We start from the raw sequence: 25,395 nt of genomic DNA on the forward strand, positions 1-25,395 counted from the left end.
AAATCCCTGCCCCATGGTGTATCTTTATTCTACTTATTTTCCCTTTCTCTCCTCGTCACCCCTTGCCCTTGTTCCCTTGGATCACTTCCCTCTTGCAAGAGATTCATTCCCTTGTCCTGTTCCATCCATCCTTACTATTCTCTTTGTTTGTACTTTGCCCCACTCAAATGAGAGATATCATAGGTATTTAAGCTTGTATGTCTGGTTTATTTCCTTCAACATCGTATTTTCTACAAATGTCTCAAATCTATCATTCTTTATAGCAGAATGGTATTCCATTACATATAGATACCACATTTATTTTTATCCAATCATCTGTTGATGGTATACAGGCTGTTTTTAGGATTTAGCTATTTCCATTGTGCTGCTATAAATGTTGGCATGCATGTACCACTATAGTATAATATCATAAGCTTTGGGGGGAAGATACCTATCGGGGATCTCTGGGTCATATGGAATTTCTAATTTTAGTTGTTTGAGAAATCTCCATATTGATTTCCAGAATAGTTGTACTAGATTACATTCCCACCAACAATGAAAGAGGATTCCTTTTTCTCCAGTCTCACCAGCATTTGTTATCATTTGATTTCTTAATGATTGCCATTCTTTCTGGAATAAGATGAAATCTTAGTGTTGTTTTAATTTGCATTTCTCTAATGGCCAGAGATGTTGAGCATTTTTTCATGTATTTGTTGACCATTTGTATTTCTTCCTCTCTGAAGTGTCTGTTCATTTCTCTTGCTCATCTATTGACTAGATCTTTAATTTTAAGTGATTTAATTTTTTGAGTTCTTTATATATTCTAGATATTAGTCCTCTGTCTGAGGAGTAGCTGGAAAAAAATTTTCCCACTCTGCAGGTTATCTCTTCATTCTGATTGATTTTTTTTTTTTGCTACACAGAAACTTTTTAGGCTGATATAATCCCATTTATTGATTCTTGCTGTTATTTCTTGTGCAATTGGGGTTTCACTTAGAAAATATTTTCCTATACCTATGTCTTCAAATATTTCACCAATTTTATCTTCCAGTAGGTTTAATGCTTCTGTTTTAATGTTTGGATGTTTGATCCATTTTGATTTTAATTTAACACATAGTGAGCGATAAGGGTCTAGTTTCAATCTTCCACACACAGATAACCAGTTTTCCCAGCACCATTTGTTGAATAGGCTGTCTTTCCTGCAACATGTGCTTTTGCCCCCTTTGTTATAAAGATCAAATAGCTGAGTGTGTCAGGGGAAGTTTCTGTACCCTCAATTCTGTTCCATTGATCCATGTATCTGCTTTTGTTTCAATATCATGCAGTTTTTGTCACCATTGCTTTATAGTATAGCTTGAAGTCAGGTATTGCTATGCCACCTGCTTTGCTCTTGTTGCCCAAAATTGCTTTTGCTATTCTGGGTCTCTTCTAGCTCCACATGAGTTTTAGGATTGTTTTCTCTAGATCTGTAAAGTATGCTATTGGTATTCTGATTGAGACCGCATTGAATCTGTATTACACTTTTGGGAGTATGGCCATTTTGACAATATTGAGTCTGCCTCTCTAGGAGCAGGGGCCATCTTTCCATTTTCTCATGTCTTCCTCAATTTCCTTTTTCAGAGTATTGTAGTTTTCTTTGTAGAAGTCTTTCACTTCCTTTTAATTCCTAGGTATTTCATTTTTCTTGAAGCTACTGTGAATGGTATTATTTTCATAATTTCCTTCTCATCCTGGTCATTGTTGGTATCCACAAATGCTAATGATTTTTGTGTGTTGATCTTATATCTTGCTAGATTGCTGAAGGTTATTATTAATTCTAGGAGTTTTTTTGGTGGAGTTCTTTGGGTCTTCTATGCAGAGTATTGAGTCATCTGCAAATAATGATGATTAGTTCTTCCTTCCCTATATGTATCCATTTTATTTCTTTCTCTTGTCTAATTGTTCTAGCTAATGTTTCAAGTACTATGTTGAATAGAAGTGGTGATAGTAGTCATCCTTGTCTTGTTCCTGCTTCTAAGTCAAATACTTTTAGTTTTCCTCCATTTAGTATGATGCTGGCTATCGGTTTGTCATATATATCTTTTATCATATTCAGGTATGGTCCTTCTATCTCTGTTTTCTTTGGGGTTTTTAACATGAAGGGATGTTGGATTTGTTGGAAGCCTTTTCTGCATCTATTGATATGATCATATGGTTTTTGACTTTGCTTATGTTTATGTGATGCAATACATTTATTAACTTACATATGTTGAACCATCTTTGCATCTCTAGAATGACACCTACGTGCTCATGATGTATGATCTTTTTGAAAATGTGCTGCTTTCTATTTGCTAATATCTTGTTGAAGATTTTTGCGTCTATGCTCATTAAGGAAATTGGCCTACAGTTTTCTTTTTTAGACGGGTCTTTATCTGGTTTGGGGATCAGAGTGATACTGGCTTTCATAGGTGAGTTTGGGAGTACTCCATTACTAAATAAATCAAGAAACATACAAATACTTAAACCTATAACATGTCCAATGAGAACACAGATTAAATATTAAATGATATATTGTATATGTGATTCCAAAGTAGCCTCTTTGCTAGAGTTTGAGTGCTCACATTCCATAACCCCTCTGAGCCCTCCACTGCAGTACTGAAGCTAACTCAGACTCAGGACTTCTTTCTGCCAGGTTGCAGCTATTCTTGCAGAATCTGATCCAGTCTAAGTTCTTGGGTTAGGACTCTTGTTGTCCCTCTCTCTGGGTGCAGTGGTGGATTCAGCAGACAGGTTCATTGGCATGAAATTGTCCACTGAGTCAGGATCACTCCTAAGCAATCAAATCAGCTACAGCAATAATAGCCTGATCTGTTCCAGTGGTAACTATCAGGGCTAGTTGAGAAATAACACACCATGAGACCCTGTTTGGGTTCTCCATTTAGCCTAGAGATGAAATCCAGTTATAGTGTAAGCAAATTAACAACCCAAGTGTTTACCCACAGTTAATGTGCACTAAATATGATAGTTGTGTCTCCACTAATGGTGAAAAGCAGCATTCAGCATTAATTTTATAGAATCAGTTATCAAAAGCCCAGAGAGCTGAGAATCAGGTAATGCCAGAGCGGGGAAGAAAAGAGAAAAAACAGAAGAAAGTTTGTTTTTTTTTAAGGTGTTCTGCTGTGTTACAGTATGGGAAGGAGGAAGTAGGAGGTGGGCAAAGAATCCTATATATGTTAAGGGTATGTTATATATCTAGAAGGGAATAACAGGGAAAACTGAGTACAAAAGTGGTAGTGAGAAATGGGGATGGGAAAAGATTCTATGGCTGATAATAAATATTAGAGAAAAAGTTAAAGGGAGACAAATTACAAAGGGGAGAGGAAAGAAAAGAAAAACTGAGAATGAATGGGACACAGGAGAAAGAAGTCAGGTGAAGAGATATGGATATAAGTGGGAGGGATTAACAGGGCAAGGGAGAATTCACTCACATCTATAGATTGTACTGGAGGGAATAGACAAGAGGCAGAGCAGCACACATACACAGGCTCGCGCATAAAAGAAAAAAGGCTGAAATAGTGGAATAAAGTTGTGGGAGAATACGTACAGAAGGATGAAAACAGCAAAGATTGTTTTAAAAAGTAAAATAAAAATTTAAAAACATAATTCAATCAAGTAAAGCATAGTAAAAGGAAGTTTTCTATTATTTGGACACGTGGCTCTTTTCCTCAGCCTAGGGTTAAGGGTCAGAGCTCAGCCCAGGCCGCATCTCTGTTCACGCTGCTCTAAGGCCGCATCCGACCCAGAACTGTGCTGTGTGGAGAGATTTGGTCACAGTGGGGACAGGCGCCAGAGTGGGCTTCCTGTCCTGTGCACCTCAGCCTGAACCAGGCCTCTGACCGCAGGAGCCAGGTCAGGGTTCACCAGCCCCTGCCTCTCAGAATCTCCCCCAGTCTGCTCTCTGCTGGCTGTCTCCCGTGACTGTCCTTCCTCATCCACTCCGCCAACTTGGCAGCGTGAAGCAGCCCAGGGGCTGATCTGGGTCCCAGGTTCAGATAGCCAACCCTTTCCTACAAAGGCGTCTCCACCAGCTCGTGCCCCGTGGTTGTAGCTCCAGGTGCTTGTGCCAAGATCACTCACCAACTGCTCGCCAAGGAAGGCCGCTCAGGAAGCGGCGTCCCCCGTTTTTCTTGCTGGTTCCAACTGCAGGTGACTCTTTCCGTCCCAATACAGTTCTCCGTGAGCACAAAGTTATCAGTTTCTCTTTGCCTCCCAGCCGGCAGCTAGCCAGCCACTGTAGGTGGCGCTGTAGAGTCTCTCCTCTGCGGGGTGATCTATTTCTTCTGTGTCACTCACTCCTATTTTCTTCTCCTGTCAGTTCCCTCGTGGTTCCCGGGTAACTCGCTTAGGTTACTTTCTGAGCTATAGTTTTCCAGTCTCTAGACACTTTGTCCTGGAGAAGCTGAGTTGCTGGCACTCCCTGCTCCACCGTTTTGGGCCTCCTGTTCCTGTGTTTAACTTCTGCCTCCCTCATTCCTCAGCCATCACCAGGGTCTTTCAGTACTTCCCGTCAAAACCCTATCAGGTCAATCCCCGGTACAACCAAAAAGAAAAACAAAAAAGCCTATCATGTCCTTTTGTTGTCAGTGTCCTCCTCCTGGTCCCCACCCCCCCACCCCCCAATCAGGTTTCACTTTTCCTTAAGCACTTAACACCAACTAAAATAAACACTTGTTGGCTGACTAGGTTCATCAAAAGCATCTTAGCTTGCTCCTCTGTTCCAGCCTCTTCAGTTAAACCAACTGCACATCTCATCACTGCTTTCAAACACCAATGTGATCACATCAAAAGTTCCCAAAGACTTACTGCTCTTAAGGCAGAGACTGTCTTCCTGCATTATCTGCTAAGCTCTGATCGCACCTTTTTGACCACTGAGACCAATTTTCTTCAGGTCCCAAAGTCCCACTAACTCATGGAAGCTGCTTTCCATTTGTTCCTCTTCACATGTTCTCCTCATGGAATCTGTCATCTGATACCATGTAAATCATACCTAAGCTGCCTTCTATCAGCAGTTTCCACCTCCATATCCCTTTAATCTGAACCCTGCCTCCTAAGGAGACCATTTGAACTAGAAAGCCTCACCAGCTCTACGGCATTAGTGTGAGTGACATCCACTCTAAAGTTGAGGATACTTTTCCTCCTGTGGAGTTTTGAGTTTTTAAAGTCTGTCACCCATTCTTCCTTTAGGCACTTTTCTTTGGCTCAATCACAAATGCTTCTCTGTACAAAGAGATGAAAATATTCCATCTGCTTGACATCCTAAGTACTCATTGGAGGTGGCTTGAAACTGCTTTTTGGAGACAGAGCTGACAGCTGAGAGCTCAATTAATGTTTCGATTTTTGTTTTTAATCTCCTCTCAGATAATACTGTGTACCTGCTGGTTGTAAACCATCCAGATTTCAAGTCTACGGTGGAGTTGTTTAAATTTCAAGAAGAAGAAAAATCACTTTTGCACCTGAAAACCATTAGACACAAACTTCTGCTTAGGTACTGAGATAGAGCATGTTTTTATTTTCCTTTAGCAGCATGGATGATTCATCCACATTTAGCTTTTCATTTTGGGTGGGCTAGTTCAAGTCCCATTTCTGATGATCACAAATTCCTCTAAATGTTCTTACAAAGAAACTTGTGAGGACTTGGGCCTCTGAGAAGGCCCATTCTCTACCTCGTATCTCAGGCCAGTTGGATGCTAGTTCATTGCTCCTGAACTCAAGATCTCCATGCAAACTTTTACCAAGAAAAAGCTTGGCTCCAAGACCAGACTTAATATCTCAAACATAAACAAGTTTCATAGATGAGTTCCGTATTTTGAGCTTATTTACTTATTTTTATTTATATTAAATAATAGAATCACAGATGTTGCTGTTAATTCAAAGCATCCAAAATAACTGAAAATCCAGTATATCTAAGGCCTCCTTGTACTGTCTTTACTGCTGCTAGGATGCACACAATTTATGGGATAGCAGGTCTTGGAAAACAGTTCCATACTAGACTCCCTGACAGTATAACATATGGGGAAGGAAAATCTTGGTCAATCCCAAACAAAGTCAATTTCCTTACTCACACTATGAAGATTTAGTTTATGAGACTAATGATGGATTTAGGAATATAATCCTACACTATCTTCTAAAATGTTTACCTTCTAATTCTTATGACTTCCTGGAATCCCAACCTCTACATGTGTGATTTAAGTACAGCATTCGAACACCCTAGTGTTTTTCAATCTAGGTTGGCTCCCTTTGTAGGTATCGAACAATGTGCATGGCATGTATACCCACCCTGTCACCTGTGTCCCTTCCTCTCCTCTCTTACCTGGTGGTGCTGAAGATAAGGAAGGTGAGATTGGTGAGAAATTGAGTTACTGGGCCAAGGTCAACTGACTAATTAGTGGTCAAGTAGGAAGTAATATCCAGGGCTTTTTCTCCCAGGATGAGTGGAAGTTTAGAGAACAGATTGGGGTAGAAGATTTTATCCATGAACCCATTCAGCAAATGTATTTTGGAGAGTAACAAGAATTAATGAATTTGAGCTCTAAATCAGGGGCTGCACTAACCAACTCAAACATTATTTTAATAACTTTTTACAAGTGCCTTCTTAATTGGGTTTTTTTGTTTGTTTGTTTCTTGGTGTTTTTTCTTTTTTGGTACTGGGGATTGAACTTGGGACCTTGCACTTGCAAAGTAGGCGGCAGAACCACTGAGCTAAATCCCTGGCCCAATTGGGTTTTATTTTTATACCCATTGTGGATTTTTTAAAATTTGAAGTCTGGAATATTTGTTAAGTTGCTTCAAGTGACACCATTAGTAAATGGTGCAGGTACGATTTTTAATCCTGGTAGCTTGAGTCTAGAGTGAAAATTAATTTTATTTATTTTTTGCCATTTAATCTTGTAAATCTGAGATTTGTTCAATTTCCCAGAACTGGAGTATTTTTTTCAGGGAAAATTATAAAATATTGGTCTTTGGCAGCATAGAACAAGGTTAAAAGTAACCATAATGCCACAAATAACAAGAATTTGTCTCTCTCGACCCAAGTATTAGCCACATGTAATTTTTTTGTTTTGATGGCTATTATATTAATGTTTCAATTAATACATTTATTATCATTAGAGTATGTTACTATTAATTATATCACAAGTATTTTTATTGGTCATTTACTGTATGCCCGGTATGGTGCCAAGGCCTTCATACACATGGTTTTATCTTCGTCTTACCCCAGTCTTTCAAGATCTACAGAGAAAACTGCATTTCAGAGGAGTGGCTCCAAGCTTCGTAACACTCTTGGCCCCATGTTGTGACAGTAACAAGCAGGGTCAGGATTCAAAGGGAGCCCATGAGATTTTTAAAGCTTTGCTCTAAACCATTCCACTCTGCTCATTTTTAAATGAAAACCAAACAAGTGATAGTGAGGCATACACATTTCAGAAATGTACTTCTGAAACAGACAGGAAAACCAGAGCACAGATTCATGCCTTGAGCCTGTATAGACTGATCCTCAGTCCTTTGCCATTTTTCCATATAGTAATAGCGGCTTCCATTGACTGAGGATTTATTGAGTGTCAGGCTTCCTACAAAGCACACAACAGGCATTGCCCACTGGAATTCTTGCTGCAACTCCACAAATTAAGATTCTGACCCTTAGCCTTTCACTAATGAGCTGTATAACTTTGGGAAAATCATTTAACCTCTCTTTGCAGATGAGAAAACTGAGGCTCTGCATGTTTCTCTCTCTCACCCAAGAGTCCAGAGCTGCATCAGAGCTGATGCACTGGCCATTACACACTCTGCAGCAGAGCAAAGATAATATTCTCTTGGATCATGGCCCCAGGGAACTTCCATCACCTCAATCAGCAAGGAATGACTCACTTATGTGTTTGCTATTGTACCTATTAAAGCAGAAAAATAGACTCATATATCTTACATTTTCAGTAACACAGAGAGAATCCTAATCAGAGTGAGAAAAAGCCAGGAAATCTATTTCTGAACATTCTTGTTCATGGACATCTTATTCAGTTTAGAATCACAAACTTTCAGGCTGGAAGATAGACCAGTCTACCATCTTCCTTTCACAGGTAAGGAAACTGAGGCCCTGCCATGTAAACGGACTGGTTTTCCCTCCATTACATAGTTCATAGTACAAAGCTGATAGTACAAAGCTTTAAAAATACAAGTCTCCAAGCTGCTGGTTTGATGTTTTTCCCACTGCTTTCTGCCTTCAGTACATACAGTCAATCCCTGGTGAGCACACACTCACCTTGCTCTGACTGCTGGCCTCTTGTAGTGGCTGAAGAATTTAGGGCATCTACGCACACTTGTGCACACACACACACCATCACACCAAAACACTACTTTTAAGACATAGCCAATAGTATTGTTATCTTACACTGCTATAATCACTCTTAGGATTTCATAGAGCAGTTATTATCTTTGAAGATTGGCCAGATAGGATTGGTTTCATATTAATTCTATGCCTTTATAGCTAATATAAAGTGTCCATCCCATATTCTGATTTTCAGATTAGATATGAATGAAAGCTAACTCATAATCCTGCAATACACAGTACCTTCACCTGTACATATTGTGTGTGTTTTAATTGTAGTGTGAATGATATTGTGGCTGTAGGACCAGAACACTTTTATGCCACAAATGATCACTACTTTGCTGACCCATACTTCCAGTCCTGGGAGGTGTACTTGGGCTTAGCGTGGTCATATGTTGCTTACTACAGTCCAGAGGATGTTCGAGTGGTGGCAGAAGGATTTGATTTTGCAAATGGAATCAGCATCTCACCTGATGGCAAGTATGTATGCTCTTTAGAATGTAATGGATTTATTCAGGTTCTTAGTAGATAGCTTCAGAACATAGCTCTTTTCTAAGTAATGCAATATACTTTAATATGTAATTTTAGAGAGATGCAATTAGGAAAAATGTAAATATCATAATTTTTCAGGCAGTAAGATTTATCACATCCAACATATCTTTTTTTGTGAAGGTATCCTGTATTTTCATTTGAAGGAAAAAAGTACGTTTCAAGAGGAAGAATTGTAATAAACATTTAGTATTGTCAAACAGATTTGTTTTGAAGATTTTTGAGTGTGTAATGATATTAGAAGCATCTATCTATATATATGTTTCTATGGCTATGTATTTACATTTATCTATCTACAGTACTGGTTTGTGACAAGATAAGGAGCTTGTATCAAAATATAAATCCAAGCACTCTTCCTTCAAGAAAATCTTACTATGAAAAAAAGAGTTTCACTCAGCAGTGTGCTTAGTGATGTAGTAGATGTACAATATTTGTTATATGTTTGTGGTCTAGGGACCACACTTTGGGTGGCATTATACATGTGTAAAATGTATATATCCATCCATCCATGCCCTTCCTCATCTCGTATCACCAAGGATTTCAGAGCAGTAGTAACATGCACTTAAAAAAATCAAACGTACAGCTTTCAATTATTTATATTGGCCCTGGTCTTTGAAAGTAAGAGACAGTGAGGCCATCATTTCTCCTGTCCTGGGGCAAACTGTGCTTTCCAGGAATCTTTTATGGTGTTTGGTACTGTGCACTACACAACATACTAAATCCGCAGGGCTAGGGCTGAGTTCAGGGCAGGAGGAGAGGAAGACTTCTCTTCAACCAAGTCAAGCACCTCATCTCTTGTATTTTCTCTGGCCTAAAAGAAGGCACTGGCGTCAAGGGCCATCCCTGCAGCCTCCCTGAGGAGAGCTTACTGTCCTCTGCAGTGCAGAGCCTGGACTTGACATTGTATTGACAAATCAAGATTCTAAGATTCCTACTGATCAGGGATGAGAAGATTCCCACCCTCAAGAATAATTTTTTCAGAGATTAAACCCCTCTATGCATTGTAAACTCATCAAGCTCTTTCAGAAATCAGTGTGCTTTGAGATAGGTTCCATTTTCAGTCTCCAAGTATAAAGTCCTTCCAAAGGAAGAGTTGTTACAGCTCACTGTAACCTTTTGAATTGCATTACTTCCAGCACTCTGATGTAGATCTTGCTTCTTTGAAGGTATGTCTATATAGCTGAGTTGCTGGCTCATAAGATTCATGTGTATGAAAAGAATGCTAATTGGACTTTAACTCCATTGAAGGTAAGATGTATTAACACTATAAGTTTGCAGAGTGATAATTAGATTCTAATTGATTTGTGGAATTAAAAGTGAGGGAAAAAGAATTGTCTAATTAGAATGGGTGAGAACTAATTTTTCACTCCTTTGTTAAGAGTCGCCAGCATTGTCTATGTGTTTGTTGTTCATTTTTGCTTACTTGCAGAGTGGAAAACAGCAGACCACACATTCCACCTATGAAACTTTGATGCTTTTTGCTCTAGTAAATTTTAAATTTGGATTGTGTTCCTAGGTCCTTTCTCACTCCCCTCTCCTTTCCCTCCCCCTCCTTCCATCTCATGGTCCCCTTCCCTTCTGCAAAAGATCTATCTCCCTACTCTTTATCACCTAGCTTTTATTTTGCTCTTTATATTTTGGGTTTCTCATGTAAGAGAAACTATTTAAGCTTGTGTGTCTTATTTCAGTTAACAGTGTGATCTTATTTTATGTCCATATTTCTACAAATAGTACTCCATTTTGTGAATGTACTTAGTGTCATTGAGCTGTATATGTAAAAATGGTTAAGATGAAAAATTTTGTTATATATATTTTACCACAATAAAAATAATTCCCTCTCCCTTCAAAAAAAAAATTCAGTTAATGAGTATGTCACATTTCATTGAGCTTTACTTCTCTCAAAATTGGGATATTTGTTAACAGATAGTACAGTTTTTCTCATATTTATCACGTTTCTTGACCAAGGAATGGAAAATCTTCCACTTGTCATGGTGGGAGTGGGGTCTGTGATATACAGACCACTGTAATGAGTCAGTATGCCAATGAATCACATATTTGCAAGCCAAATGTCTTAGTTACTTTTCTTCTTACTGAGGCAAAATACCCAATACCTAAATTTAAAAGAGGAATGCTTTATTTAGCTCACAGTTTGTTTGTTTTGGTACCAAGGACCGAACTTGGGACCTTTTGCTTGCGAGGCAGGCAGAGAACCACTGAGCTAAATCCCCAGCTCTAGCTCACAGTTTGTAGAGATTTCAGTACAAAATAGGCTGGCTCTAAGGCAGGGTTGTATGGCAGAGAGGCATCACAGAGGAGAATAAAACAGTTCAGAGTGTGGAAGGCAGAAGGCAGGAGGCAGAAAAAGCAGCAAGCTACAACAGCAGCCCTCTTTCTGTCCCTCATATTCTATCCAGGCTGCATGCCCTTAGGGCAGGCAGCTGTCACACTCAGGGTGGGCCTTCCTGTTACCCATATCCAGAACTTGCCAAACCAATCAGTGGATTAATTTAGTAATCACACACACTTAATCCCAGAATCACATGCTCTAGGTCCAGCCACCTCTGAAAAAGCCCCACCTATGACTGCATGAGGCTTTGGAGGACACTTAGATACAAGCCATAAGAGGAAGAGTTCATTCTTAGGCTCAGAATGGGCTCCATGCTGGACTCTTGACTCTTCCTTTGTGGGAATCACATGCTGGTGCTCGAAGAGCTCAGGAATTGTGTACTGGGTGATGGGACCAGAGGCTTCTGTGTCCTCCCAGTCCCACATCCGACACTCGTGTCAGCAGGCTTTTGTCCACCTTGAAATCCACCCATTGGCTATACCCCTTCCAAAGGAAATACTGGAGACAACCATTTCTTCACTTACAGAAATTAATCACAATAGTGTAGGCACTGACACTGGGAAGGATGGTGGTTCCAGGGCTGCAGAAAGCTTGATTTGGATGCTTGCATCAGTTTCCAGGATAAGGAATGACAGCCCTGCGTGATGGTGAAAATGAGGCTCTGCCATGTGGACTGAGCCCTCAAATCCCCATGTGGACACAGGGACAGCTCTCAGTTTTGAGTAGGATGCAGAAGGCAGCAGTGGCTCTCTGCAGCTGCTGGCCTTTGCAGTGAGTCACAGCTGGTTATTTATTGGGTCTCTGAGTGCCTAGGTAGGCTGAACTCTGAGGTACATGGTAGATATTGTTTCTCCAGTGAGAGTTAGAGGTAAACAAATAGATGGGATTTCTTTCCAGGAGAAAGCAGCCAAGATGATGAATGGTGGAGTTAAGAATCATTGGTATTGTTTAGGATCCTGGTACAAAGCCTTGGCCTCAATCTGTGCAGTCATTGCACACTTGGGACTTATATTTAGAGAATAAACAGCAGAAGAACAAGGAGTTGAATAACATCAGGGAACTGAAAAACAAATTTTTCCTCAACTCCTAGGCAAAAATCAGACCCTAGGTGATCATTTCTTTGGTGGCTACATAGCCTATGATTAGCCATGAAAGAATCACGTTTCATCTATGTTCTCATCGGAAACAAATCTACATTTCTTGGTTGTTTTCTGAGTGTTTGTGAAAATATCATTAGCACATGGGGTTTCAGAAATAACTATTTTATACTGGTCCCATCACCCAGCACTTAAATTATTATTTTTTTTAGTTTTAGGTTCACACACAGATGTTAGTACACATGATTTCATTTGATTTTTAACTGTCTTTCTTTGCTTTCTGAATCCCCCCTGTGCCATTTGTCATGGAATCTGACAAAAATACTAGCCCAAATGGAAAGTCAGAGGGATTCCCTGAGTACTATTGAAATGGGATGGAATTGTGACCCTGGAAGCAGGAGAGAGGTAACCAAGCATAGACAGTCTCCCCGACATACTGCTGCATAACTTTACAGTTTTCTCATTTTCTTTCCTTTGTTCTCTCCTTGTTTTTCATCTTGGAAGTCACTTGACTTTGACACACTCGTGGATAACATATCTGTGGACCCTGTGACAGGGGACCTTTGGGTTGGTTGCCATCCCAATGGCATGAAGATCTTCTTCTACGACTCGGAGAATCCTCCTGCCTCAGAGGTTAGTTTGACAAGTGAACCATATCACTGTCTGTATTTCTAGCTTTTGTTTTTCAGCCAAAAATACAATTCTCATCTCTCCCCTCTCAATAAAAGAGGGGACCTGGATAGACCATCCAAATGATTAGAAATAAAAAGGAATTTTGGAAGTATTTAAATCAGAGTCTAGGCAAAAAATAGATGATACATTTAAACTGGATAATTTGAGGGGAGTTTAATAAAAGGACTGTCTACAAAGACACAGACATAGTGTAGGGACATAAACCAGGGAGAATGCAGTACCTCAGAGGTAGCAAGGAGGTAGGAAGTGACTACCAAAACCAGACTAAGAATGGATATATTTCAGTGGTAGAGTGCTTGCCTACCATGCACGAGGCTCTGGGTTCAATCCCTGAAAAAAAAAAGTGGGATGGGGGAGTGAGATGCAGAGAGGGACCTCTGAGAGGAACTTGGCCTCTAGCTGAGGGATGCAACCAGTGGTGATGCTAGAGGGATGCAGGCTGGAGCATAGATACCCTGTTTTAGTCACTTCCTTTCCTGTTTCTGAGAAACAGTACTTCACACCTACAACTTAAAGGAGAAGTTTAATGTGGCTCACAGGTCCAGTCCTTGGTAGCCTGGCTCCCAGGCAGAGACACCACGGCAGAATGGCATGGTGAAACAAAGCTGCTCAGTTTAGAGGGGCCAGGAAGCAGAGTGTGAAGGAGGAGCCAATTCTTCTGACCAGGCCCCACCTCCCAACAGCACATTCAGCTATGAATTTAATAGTAGATGAACCCACTAATGAATACAGTACCCCAGTGATCCAATCACCTTCTCAAATCCCCACTTTTGAACACATGAGACTCTTGGGGAACATTCTCGTTCTAAACTGAGAGTGATTATATATGTACAGATCAGTACCATGGACCAATCCTAAAGCAACATTGGTCATTCTCTGTAGACAGTCCCTGAAGAATGGGGAGATAAGTCATTTACTGGAATTTATTTTGGCTTAGAAGAATCCCATTTGCATCTTAGTTATAGTACTGCTCAAAGATTTCATTTTGAGTCCATAGTCTTTGTGCAGCAGATTACTTTGCAGGGCAAATAAGAATTTGAAACCCATTATGCCATAGACATTTGAATGTTTACTATGACTTACCTAGGGGCTTCCATTTTGAATTTCCAGTGTGTATTAATTATACTTGTTATTTATATCAAATGCATAATATTCTTTTTGATACTTTGTTTACTGCTGAGTAGTTTCAAAGCTGTTTTAAGTCATTCTCATCTGCCCAAAAGGGGAGGAATAATAAAGACCATATCTCTTGAATAAAAATGTCAAATATGTATTTTCAATTAAATTACTGTCCTCATGTCTTTTATATCTAGGTTTACAGAAAACTGTGATCATATTTAATGATAGCTCTTTGTGAGATTTTCGCTATCAGGATTGCTGAATGGTGTGTTTAACAGAATTGAAGGAATGTGTTACGCAGTGTCTGTGGTTTAGAACTGACCAGAATGTTAGAGTCTAATTTGTTCTTGCTCGTTAGCTCATTTGGTGAACTTGGGTCATTTACTGTAACATGGACTTGGTTTGTTGTTCTGGAAAAAATATTTCCTTTCTAATGATGGATCTGGTAAAGAGTAGCAAAAAATAATAACAATCCATGATCTAATGCACAGCCCCATAAAAGAGTGATTTAGTTTTATTACCAGGAGGCTTAGTTAAGCCAAGGTGCACCATCATCTGTTTCCCTGTAAGTAACTGCTACGTGGTGACATTCCAGCAATTTCTTAAGAAATGTGTCTTTGGTGCCAGCTGTTGGAAAGAGGTCATTTTGAACGCCTCATTTTGTTTGCCCACTGGCTTCCCAGGCTGCCATGTTTGTGTTTTGTGATGTAGGTGCCCTGTCTTCAAGTTACTCTGTGTTACCCTAGCTGGTGGGGATTCAGAAATAATCTAGTCTCACCCATCTCAATCTCAGATGAGACAGAAATGTAAGTGGCAGATCCAAGATAGGACCCAGTTCTCCAGCCTCAGTATAATAAGACTCTGCAGATTAGGTTGAATCATATGAAATTGCTATTTTTGTCAGCCACAAAGGTCAAATATTAGCTATTTAATATGGTGAGTATAACATGACCTTACGGTATTTCTTTTTTTTTGGTACCGGGGATCGAACTCGGGTCTTTGCACTTGCGTAGCAGGTGGCGAAACCACTGAGCTAAATCACCAGCCCCATTACAGCATTTCTAATGCTGCAAACAAATTCTCAACTAAATGCAGGAAATTGAAATTATCGAATCTTACACATTTAGAGATGAGACCTTAATGGAATCGAATGGACAAGCATGGTACAGATGTTGTTGGAGGGAGTTATGCCTTTTTTTCCCCTTTGATTGCCTCCATTTAAAGGTCAAGAATTAAGAAGAGGTTCCAAATTCATAGCTTATTTGAAAATATACAAAATCAGACCCGAGTTCCAGCATGGCAGCCATGGCTGTGCCTGAGTAGCAGCCCCCATACCCCACGTACTCACCATGGTCCCCAGCACCCCTCAGTGTCTCACCTGGGCTGTGCTGTTCATTACACCTCCTGCCCTGTCACTGTACATCTGTGCACTTCTTGCCACTGTGAAAGATCACAACCTGTTTCCAAAAGAGGAAACAGGTATTTAAATAGAGTGATTTTGGAACAAAATATGATTTAAGTAGTTATAGGACACAATATGGTTTCTTATGGAGAAATAACCTTATAAAGTTGTTTAAAGTGACTTTAAAAGATAATTAACTTCCTGTTATTTCCTTCACAGGTGATTCGAATCCAGAACATTTTAACAGAAGAACCCACAGTAACAGTGGTTTATGCAGAGAACGGGAGCGTGCTGCAAGGTACCACAGTCGCCTCTGTGTACAAAGGGAAAGTGCTCATTGGCACGGTGTTCCACAAGGCTCTCTACTGTGAGCTCTGACAGCCCGGTGCTCAGGAACCCATGCCAGCCACCTGCCCCTGTCTGAGGGGCTGCAGAGATCCCAGCTGAGGAAGAACGGTGACGCTGCATTTGGACGTCAGGAGACAGGGAAGTGCTGTTTAACAGGGAGCAGATGTGGAAAGCCAGGCATTTTGAGGGTGCATTATCAAATTAGTCTTGGAATACCTGAAAACCTCATTTGCCAATAAAAGATACTTTTCAATAAAATGGTTCGATTTACTATATCAATTTTCAGATCTTAAATAATTTAACTGTATGTGGTTAAAAAAATACTTTCCCCCAAACTTGTATTCTCCAAAATCACAGGAGTAAGTTATATTGCTGCCTTGCTATTTCTCCATCAGAAAACAGGTGATCAGGATGAGTTCATGTATTACCACTTCAGTCTTTACTTGGGAACTCCTGGTCACATGCCAGGAAACTAAATGTGTACTCCAAACATACCCTGAAACCCCAGGCTACTTAGCCAAGCCATGGGACATACCAGCACTGAGAAACTTTATTATGGTTTATATGTGATAACCCCCCAGAGACGGAGCTTTTAGGAGGTGATTGGATCATGGGGGCCCTGGAGTTCACTGGCTCTTAGGAGGTGGGGTCTGGTCAGAAGAGGTGGGTGACTGGCAGGTGACCAGGAAGGGCACATTCTTGTGCTTGGTTTCTCTTGCTTCCTAGGTAACATGATGCAAGCAGCTTTTGACCACCCAACCACTTCCATGGTTTCCATTTGAGCCTGCAAAACATGGACTGAACCTTCTGATACGCGAGGAAAAATAAACCGGTTCTCTAATTTGTTGGTGTTGGGTATTGAGTCCCTGTGATGAGGCAAGCAAACTATTCCCAAGCCTTATTCCCATTTTCCCTTTCTACACATGACTTTCTTGGGTGATAGTAACCTAAATCAGTCCCACTCTCCTTTTCCCATCTTTTTTGATTCTCCTATGCCAATAGCATGTAGAAACATCTTAAAATTCTTGGGAGCATTGTCACACCTGAAAAGAGTAAGTGGCTGTTACCTCAGCACAAGTTGTACATTTTAATTTCATTGACCTGGATGAAGGAGGAAGCGTGCTCACTCAACAGGTGACACAGAATGAAGCCCATAATCTATCCAAGTGCTTACTGTCCCCAAGATTACACTGTTGTTCAGGTGATGGTAGAGGTGTTTTTGTTGTTTTATTGCTTTTTGTTGTTGCTTGAATTTTTTTCTATTCTAACTAGCTGGGGAGGCTGAGAAGAAAAAAAATACAAAGGTAAACAAATAAATAGAAAAGATCAAAACAAGCTTTGGCTATCTTCTGAGACACGGGAAGAAAACATGATTTCACCATTTGGTATGAAAGCTGATATAAAGAGGTTTTCTATCTTCATTCGTCTTTTGAAGATAGGACCTCAAATATTAAAAGTAGTCACTTTAGGAATACAGTGTTTAACGCCTACCAATTTAAAGTGATAAACAAAAACACTGTTTTGATAAAAAGACTTTCCTGTATCAAGATTCAGGTTATTTTAGTCAAAGTCTCAATGAGCGTCTTACCAAGTGTCCCATGAGTGCTCCGTTACTCGGTGATATTATCTGGCCACAACCCAGGGAAGTGGATTCTGAAATATTGTCTATAACTATTAATGAGTGTGGTGTCTAGGAAAAACCCTCCTACATATTTCCTTTAAAAATAATTCCTTGAATAGTTAGCCCCATAAAATGTGCAATGAAATAATCATATTCTGCAAAAGTAGTAAGCTGTCCAGTTTCACACAGCATGCATTCGAGTTCATTTGAAAGGAATATATGTTGGATTTGAATTATCTAACACATACTTGAAGGGGAAAACAGCTTAATTCATACACTATTCTGTGATGCCGATATACATTTTTACATAGCCAAAAGTTTAGTCACAGATACAGCTTGTGTGAGAATGACATTAATATTGTTCATGTTATATCCAAGTGTTCTGAATCTTGAAGGTTGTAGAAATAAAACTGTTTAAAATAACCCTGTGCTCCAGAACGGGCCTGATTGTTTCATAGCTTGTCCCTCACTGTATGAGGCTGACTGCCTAATGGACTTGTCACAGACCTTGTCCTGGTTGGTAGGCATCAGAACCCTTGACGGTGAAGTGGCGGCAGGGGAACAGAAAGATGAGCGAGGGAACTTTGACTGAGGCTTTGCTTTTTTAACTTTATACCCAGTTCCATAATTGTGCTTTCAAATGTAATTCTAGCTGCCAATTTACACTTTACTAGAGTTAAAACTTAGTGTTAGTTTCATTCTCTTGAAAAATGTGCACTTTGCTTTTGATTGATGGATATGTTTTGACAGTTAATACGGGTTTACCCCATCAAGCCTTGTTTTAGTTGAAGGTGAAAATGGAAGAGGAAAAAAATTACTTCAACAGATCTCCATATTTCTCTTTTTATTGCATTCGTTGTCTAACAACAATAATACTCATTGGCAAGAAGTTTTTATTTACATTAACAAAGTAAATTTAATCACAGGTATTTTTAGATTGGTCAGAAAATAAAAGACCACTGGTATATTTTGCTTTGAGTATCTCTGAAAACAAAAGCATAAGGAATGGCATTTGAAATGGTACATATTAACCAAGCACAAGAGAACAATTCAGACATTGCACTACTGTCTCTTCCATGCAAATAATCAGACATCAAAATGTAGAAATTAAAAGTTCAGGTAACATGCTACCCATACTTTTTGGACTCAAATTTATTTTCAAACAACTTTCTTTAGTGAAAAAGAAATATGAAAGTGAATCAAATCCTTACAGAACAGAATGTATTCCCTTTTATTTCTCAGCTGCCCAGCTTTGTTAGTAATATGTAGCAGGTATAATTGTGGTTTAATCGCAACACCATTAAAAAGTACAAAAGCAGCAGTTCTGATATTAATATTGAGGAAAGCATATGCATATAGATTTAAAGGACTTCACTAAGCACTAACTACATTCGATGTTGTTGGGAGGTCTTATCTAGCCAGGGTGGCCCTTCCTGCCATTTTTGGGTAATCTATTTTTGGCCAATTCTTCTTTCATGAGTGGATGATTAAATCTTGAACAGAAAGCCTAAGTGTAAGAATAAAAGAGCTGAAAGAAACAGAAGTGTACACCTTCCAACAACTCACACTTAAAATGATTCACTTTATTTTTGGGGACATCCAAAATGCCATTACTTAGCACAAGATGACCAAAATGCCATTATTTGGCACAATAAGTAAATAAATGGTCATGTAATGGCTACACTGCCATCAGAGGCAGTGGTGACTTTAGCATCACAGCTACTGATGTCATCTTAGAAGTCAATGCACAAGAACACACAGTGCAATTTTTAGCCAAGAAAACTGCAGTCTGCAGTTGAAAATGCCCAAAGCTGCATAATATCTTCTGAGCTCTAACTCAAAAATGTGCAATCTTGAAATGAAAGCATTAACCAAACACTTGAGGAAGTTTTATCTTATTAAAATACCAAGTATCTAATAAATCAATTTTACCAAAATATTTAAACATGTAGAAAGATAAGTGCATTTAGTAGGAATACTTACAGTTTAAAAATCCTAAAATCAATGGGCTGCTCAATGTGTAGACATCACAAAATGTGGCAATAAGGCCGTGGTTACAGCTCAAGGTCATAACTGACATCACCAGGCTCCATATTCAGTTTTATGCCATGGGATTGTGATGTACACGTGTAGGCTGAGAAATACATCTACACATATGTGGTTCTGAACGTCTACACAAATGGCATGCATGTTGAGAAATTATTTATTGTTCTCTTATTCCTTACCTATCATTCACTGCTGAATCCCAAGTGGTTTTGGGCTTGGGCCAATGACTGGAAAGCATTTTTCTTTCCTTCCCTCCTCTGAGGATCTGGGACATGGGCTGTGCTTGGTCCACACACTCCCATATGTGAACATTCAAGTACTAACCATCTGCTCAATAGGGACCCAGGTCTGACCATGGAAGGTCCTCTGCCCACCATAAATAGGACTTGTTATCACTTTCCAGGGGAGTTGATTCTGTAAACTTTTTATCTTCCTTCTAGTCTCTCAGTTGGGCCTATTCTATGCTGCTACTTCAAGTTATTAAACTGTGTTTTGTTTGGTGTTTTCCCCTCAGTGTTTTGGATCAAGGCTGTATTTCCTGAGTCTTTAAAATACTCAAGACAAATGCAAACAAAATCTGCTAACATACCCAGGCTGGTTTTCAGGAGTAGATGGCTGAAGCACATTTGGATTTTCTGTAATACTGCTTTCTGAGAATGTGCCCTCCCTTGCCCCATCATCCTGAGAACACTTTTGGTGGAAAATACAGACATATTACATCTGGATCTCATCCTTAAATAATTACCTTTAGAATTGTGTACAGGTAGGTCTTTAGTTAAAAGTGAATTAGAAAAAATGGAAAAGGTAGGATTTTCATTTCCAATTTACTTTTAGTCTTAAGTGTTAAAGCAGGTGACATGAACATTAGTGACTGCTGTCCACCCACGTGGCATGCCCCATGTCTCTAGCTCCACTGGAGCTACTCAAGTAGAACTTGGTAATTCTTAAATATCTCTGTGTAATGAAATGGCTACATCTCCAAAGTACAAATGTTTCTTTCAGAAGTGTTGAGACTCTTTCCTTCAGAATTTTCCTGAACACAATTGGTTAACAGTCTATTCTAACTTTTCATGATTATAAATGATTTACAATATCTGCATAAATACAATTTTCATTTACCTTTTTATACCGTAACTTTTGAGAATATGTTAATCTTAATGCACAAAGAACACACGTGAGATTCCTTCATCTTCAGCAGAAATCATAAAGGCTGTGTCTCTGGATCAAAAAACCTGTGGACATTCTTGTATGTTGGGCCTAGAATGTTTTAGGATTTCCAATTAATGACTGGAGTCACAGGCAGTGGCTGGGGCTAATGTGTTCTCACTTTCCTTCTTTCCATTTTGTTCCCAACAGCAAAGGGGCCTAGGGTAGAAGTTCTCATATGGTGCCAGCTAGAAGCTGTGTCTGGCATTAATACTCATCATACTGCAATCGTGAACTGGTGGGTTTAAGGGCCGTGTGCAGCTGGGGGTGAGACATCCACATGGACCCCAGCTGAAGGATGACAGCCACAGAACAGCTTTCTTGTAATGAAAGCAAAGGCAGACTTCCTCAGAGTACTAACACGGATGATATGGGCTTTCTGCCCTAAGTGAACACTAAGGAATGCTTCTGATTCAGCACCCCCCAAAAGAAGTAAGTTACTGTAAGAGAGGCAGTCTTCAGCAGAGTAATCTGTTATGGAGCTCCTTAGTGGAAACCTGACCCAGACATTACTCCTACAGTGCTCACTGTCTACAGTTTAGTCTCGCCACATACCTCTCCCTCCAAAGCATGACCCATACCCCAAACCCCTCTGGCTATGTTACAGCCATGCTGAGGTATTCTTTACTAGAATATACTTCAAAGTAACCACATATTCCCTTTATGTTCATTTTTTGATAATAAAAATGCAAAGTCTTTAAGGTTCATGAAGTAACAACTCTGTGTCAAATTACAGGGACACTGAGAAATACTAGCATTAAAGTAGGAGTTGTGTAAGACACTATAACCTTAATTAGTCATCATGCACTACAGTCACTAAAAGAAATAATAAGAAAACAAAATGCTCACAAGATCTGAGGTCCTTCACCTTTGTAACCATCAGTTTACATTTTATCTTTCGTTGGGCAATCAAATCAAGTGCCTTTTACAACTTCAGCAGTTTTAAGTAGTAAGGTTAAATGAACTCATTTATAGCTAAAATTGCTATAATTTACCTTAAAATCAAGATGGTTACAATACAAACTGAATGACTTGAGGAATAAGAATTTGATTTTTAACACTGTCAGCTGGATATTAATCTAAAATCTGGAGTGTACAAATAATGTTATATTAAGGAACAATACTTCTAAGACATTTAAGAAAATACAATAGATCATAAATTATGGGCAGAGACACACTTATAGACATTTCCAATATATACATTCATTCTCAAATATAAGCAAAGTATAAAATAATTATTTTTCTATTTCTACTCTTGAATCAGAACAATGAAATTTCCAGTGTGGTCCAGGTTACTTTTTTTTCCCAAAGAAAAACAAAAATGGCAAAAATTTACAATAGCAAGCACTAATATTACCAGATATTTACTAATTTAGTCTTCTAGTATTGGGAAAGATTTGCTGAATTTTTAAGTTCATTAATAGTGGCTCTTGGTTTCCAGTGCTATTAACAAATAGCAAATCACCAGATATCTCACTATATTAACAGGTATCTGGTGTGGTAGTTTCATTACGATAACTGAAATGAAGACAGACAGAAAAATGTAATAGTAACGCTGGTCATCGTAAGCACGGTGTTATTCTATGTCAATATTTTTTAGGACTGAATGAATGATCCGAATAGATGATTCTCTGGTATAGAAAAATACACAGACTTTAGGGAAAGAACAGGATCATAAATTTCTCGTTTACATAATTCCAGAACTCAAATATTAATAATAATAAGCAATAAACTCATAATGTTGAACATGAGAAACGGGGCTATCTGGGGAAGAACCCCTTATGTTCTCTGTTATGTGCAGGCCTCGAGAACCATCGCCAGGCTGTGTGTGTGGAGCGCTTGCAGTGGAGAAGTAGATGCGCTGGGAGCAAAGCAGAGAAGCCCACTGTACAGGAAGTGAGACACCTGTCCAAAGACTCTCATGGTCTCAAGTCTTACTTCAAAACTTGTCCCTTGGAAAGTGATGACCTCATTTTTGGTGCTCATGCAGCAAAGAGAATGAGAGTAAGCGTAAGAAGCAAAACAAACGACATTTTTTTAAAAAACCCTCATAATTTGAAATTTCTCAAGATTTACTTTATTTTCTCCTCCTTCTGCCCCAGTCTCCTGTATTCAACTCAGTTTGGTCAAATATCAAATTCCTTAACACTGGCTTTAAAATAAGCAAAAGTCCTCCCACTGCTATAATGTATCCCATATACTGCCTTAAGCAAACTGTTCAGGAGAAATCTCTAGGGTGCGGAAGAGAATTGCTCAGATAAACCATTCAGAACATCCCTAAAATGTATCTGGCAACTCTTCTTTATAGGATGTTCTGTATGCTCAAAAAATTGGTTCAGTGGTTGAATGTTGCTCAAATTAAATTTTTTCTAACTTGTATTTCTATTTTTTTAAAAAGTGTGTCTGCCGAAACACTGAGCCCACTTGGGAAATTTTGAGTAGAAAATATGTGACAAGTTTCTGGTTGTGTCATAGGCAGGGTAAGGACCAGCTGGAATGTTCTCCGGGAGAAGAAACCTGAAAATATTGGTTTCCTTAAAAATCAATTTCCTGTTCAATTTGTTGGGGAAGAAGAGGAACTGTATTGTGTTTGCCGGTGTTGATAAAATACTTAACATTCAGTGGTAGCAAAGTAAATAACAGATTTCAACCTCCCATGGCTGCATTAATGTCTGACTTTTTCTTCTTTCTTTACCAATATCCGGAGGATAAATGTTACCCTTAGAATCCCAAGGTATTGCTGCCACACACACGCTCTTAAGGCTTTTGCTTTCTTGTATAGTTAAATCACTATAATTTTTTTTCTCTTTCTGATGCCCAGAAAGCAGAACAGTGTGCTTGCTCTTTCCCTCCATAGGTAATTATGTGGCAGGGCATCCACATTTCCACAGTGGGACTAGCTCTCTCTCCAGACAGAGCTGAGAGGGAACCTTTCTCATACATGGGCTAGATCCTGCAGCCCTAGAAACGATACAGATCCTAGATCTCATGACAGCTGCCCAAGTTCAGGATCCCACCCTGACCATTCTAGGTGCTCCCTCAGCAACACCAGGGGGAACTGTGCTCCAGTTGGCAGGTTCTCCAAGTGGCACAACATACCCAGCACAAGACAGGATGTTGATAAGTAGGAGAGGAGAGAGACTTAGTGACTTTGCATCTCTCATAAATGAGATTTCTGGTTTGCTAATAAACCAAAGGTGGCTTGGGCTTATTTCAGGAGGATAAATTTAAGGGTGCATTTTATTATTGCAGAAAACGCAGTCATTCAACACACAGTTCCTCAGTCTGCCTAGAGCAGCATTACCCCAACATCAGTTTCTTCATCCTCTGGAGGAGAACCAGGCAGGCAGGAAGAGGTGGAACTTCTCTTGAACATCCACACCCTCTGGAAGAGGGTATCTATTACTGCTCACCAGCGCCCTCTGTTGAAGTTGATGTCATCTTCTCCGCCTTCTTGGACTTCCTCTGCATTTGTTCCTGTTCCTTCCTCCTTAGCTTTTCTCTTTGTTTTTCCATTTTCTCTTGAGCCTTCCTAGCCTTCTCTAGAGACATCTTCATTTCCTTCAGTTTTTTTTTGATCACTGCCCGATCCTGGGATGATGTTATTCCAAGAGCCTAGGTAGGAAACATAGATAAAAATTAAATTTGAAAACTTTTGATCTTTCTGCTTATGGTAAGGTTAATATCACAATATATTCAGACTCATGAACCAATTCAAACATAGACAGAAGAGATAAGAACTGATTACATTTGCTACATGGGATGCGCTGAGGAAAACTCTGAACACAGTGGGGCTCTTGTTTCTGTGTCCTTTGAAATCCCTTGCAAAGTGCACCCTAAACCTCGTTAAGAAAATGCTTCTCAAATTGGTAATGAGTGAATGAATGAAAATGTGATTCTACTTCTCCAACTTTTGGGCTGTAGAACTTTACAGGGAAAAATATCTCTACACTCATCAATATCTTCAAATGGTAGGGGTGGGCACCTGCTGCCACACACAGCTCAATGAAGGGCAGGAAGAATTGACATGGCTCCCTTTCTGCCAATGTATTCATTTACAATGAGAACCAAAAATGTCTTTGGAGCAAGAATGCTCATGTCAGCATGACTAGCCCTTCTCTCTCTGTAAGCAGACCTATAGAGAAAGGCTGATTATAATGAGGAGGCTGCTCGATTAGCTTGGAATTCAAAGTAAGAGAAGTAGGTTGTGTACTTTAAATGTTTCATGACCTTCAGAACCAACAGCAGGATGCATCCATCTCCCCAACAGGGACAGCTTTGTCAATGGGGCCTTCACATTCACAAGCTATTGATTGATCTCTAACCTTTTCAAGACTGTCAAGAGATACTCATCTAACCATCAGTCTAGCAGGGGGCTGGGGCAGTAGAGAGGGTTGCATGGAGCTGGCTGGATACTGCGTTTGCCCTTTTTCCACAGGGGTGGGTGCCATCTTAGTTTCTAGGAGAGATGGGCTGCACAAGTGGAAATGAGAGTGCAATGGAGGGGGAGGGAAGACACAGCCCACACACATTTGGAGAAGAAAAGTTTTGGGGAGATCATCATCCCAGTTTTGAAGTGGTGTGTAGGAAAGGGGGCTGTGGAGGAGAAATGAACAAGGGAAGGAAGATTCA

At 39.6% G+C, this 25,395-nt stretch overlaps 2 protein-coding genes across 38 annotated transcripts in view; one reads left to right on the forward strand and one right to left on the reverse strand.

Annotated features, from left to right (window-relative positions):
• Pon1 (paraoxonase 1) overlaps positions 1-16,169 on the forward strand; it is a 29,617-nt gene extending 13,448 nt beyond the window's left edge. For both annotated transcript variants that reach the window (XM_087204711.1, XM_004862711.3), the window contains 5 exons: positions 5,377-5,503; positions 8,615-8,815; positions 10,051-10,132; positions 12,833-12,961; positions 15,762-16,169. In XM_087204711.1, the coding sequence (XP_087060837.1) occupies positions 5,377-5,503; positions 8,615-8,815; positions 10,051-10,132; positions 12,833-12,961; positions 15,762-15,920 (698 nt within the window). In that variant the 3' untranslated portion in view covers positions 15,921-16,169. The remainder of the gene's footprint in view (positions 1-5,376; positions 5,504-8,614; positions 8,816-10,050; positions 10,133-12,832; positions 12,962-15,761) is intronic.
• A 2,171-nt stretch (positions 16,170-18,340) lies between these two features.
• The window catches only part of Ppp1r9a (protein phosphatase 1 regulatory subunit 9A), a 358,246-nt gene continuing 351,191 nt past the window's right edge, over positions 18,341-25,395 (reverse strand). For 29 of the 36 annotated variants that reach the window (XM_087204705.1, XM_087204702.1, XM_021242871.2 and 26 more), the window contains 2 exons: positions 24,177-24,378; positions 18,341-22,744 (listed from right to left, as the gene is read on the reverse strand). In XM_087204705.1, the coding sequence (XP_087060831.1) occupies positions 22,698-22,744; positions 24,177-24,378 (249 nt within the window). In that variant the 3' untranslated portion in view covers positions 18,341-22,697. Of the gene's footprint in view, positions 24,379-25,395 lie in introns of all 36 variants that reach the window. The other 7 variants (XM_021242884.2, XM_021242887.2, XM_013078875.3 and 4 more) reach the window with 1 other exon arrangement.

This window comes from Heterocephalus glaber, unplaced genomic scaffold (assembly GCF_053883595.1).
Source record: "Heterocephalus glaber isolate CG9 unplaced genomic scaffold, H.glaber_assembly_v1.0 deba00000546, whole genome shotgun sequence".
Lineage (NCBI taxonomy): Eukaryota > Metazoa > Chordata > Mammalia > Rodentia > Bathyergidae > Heterocephalus > Heterocephalus glaber.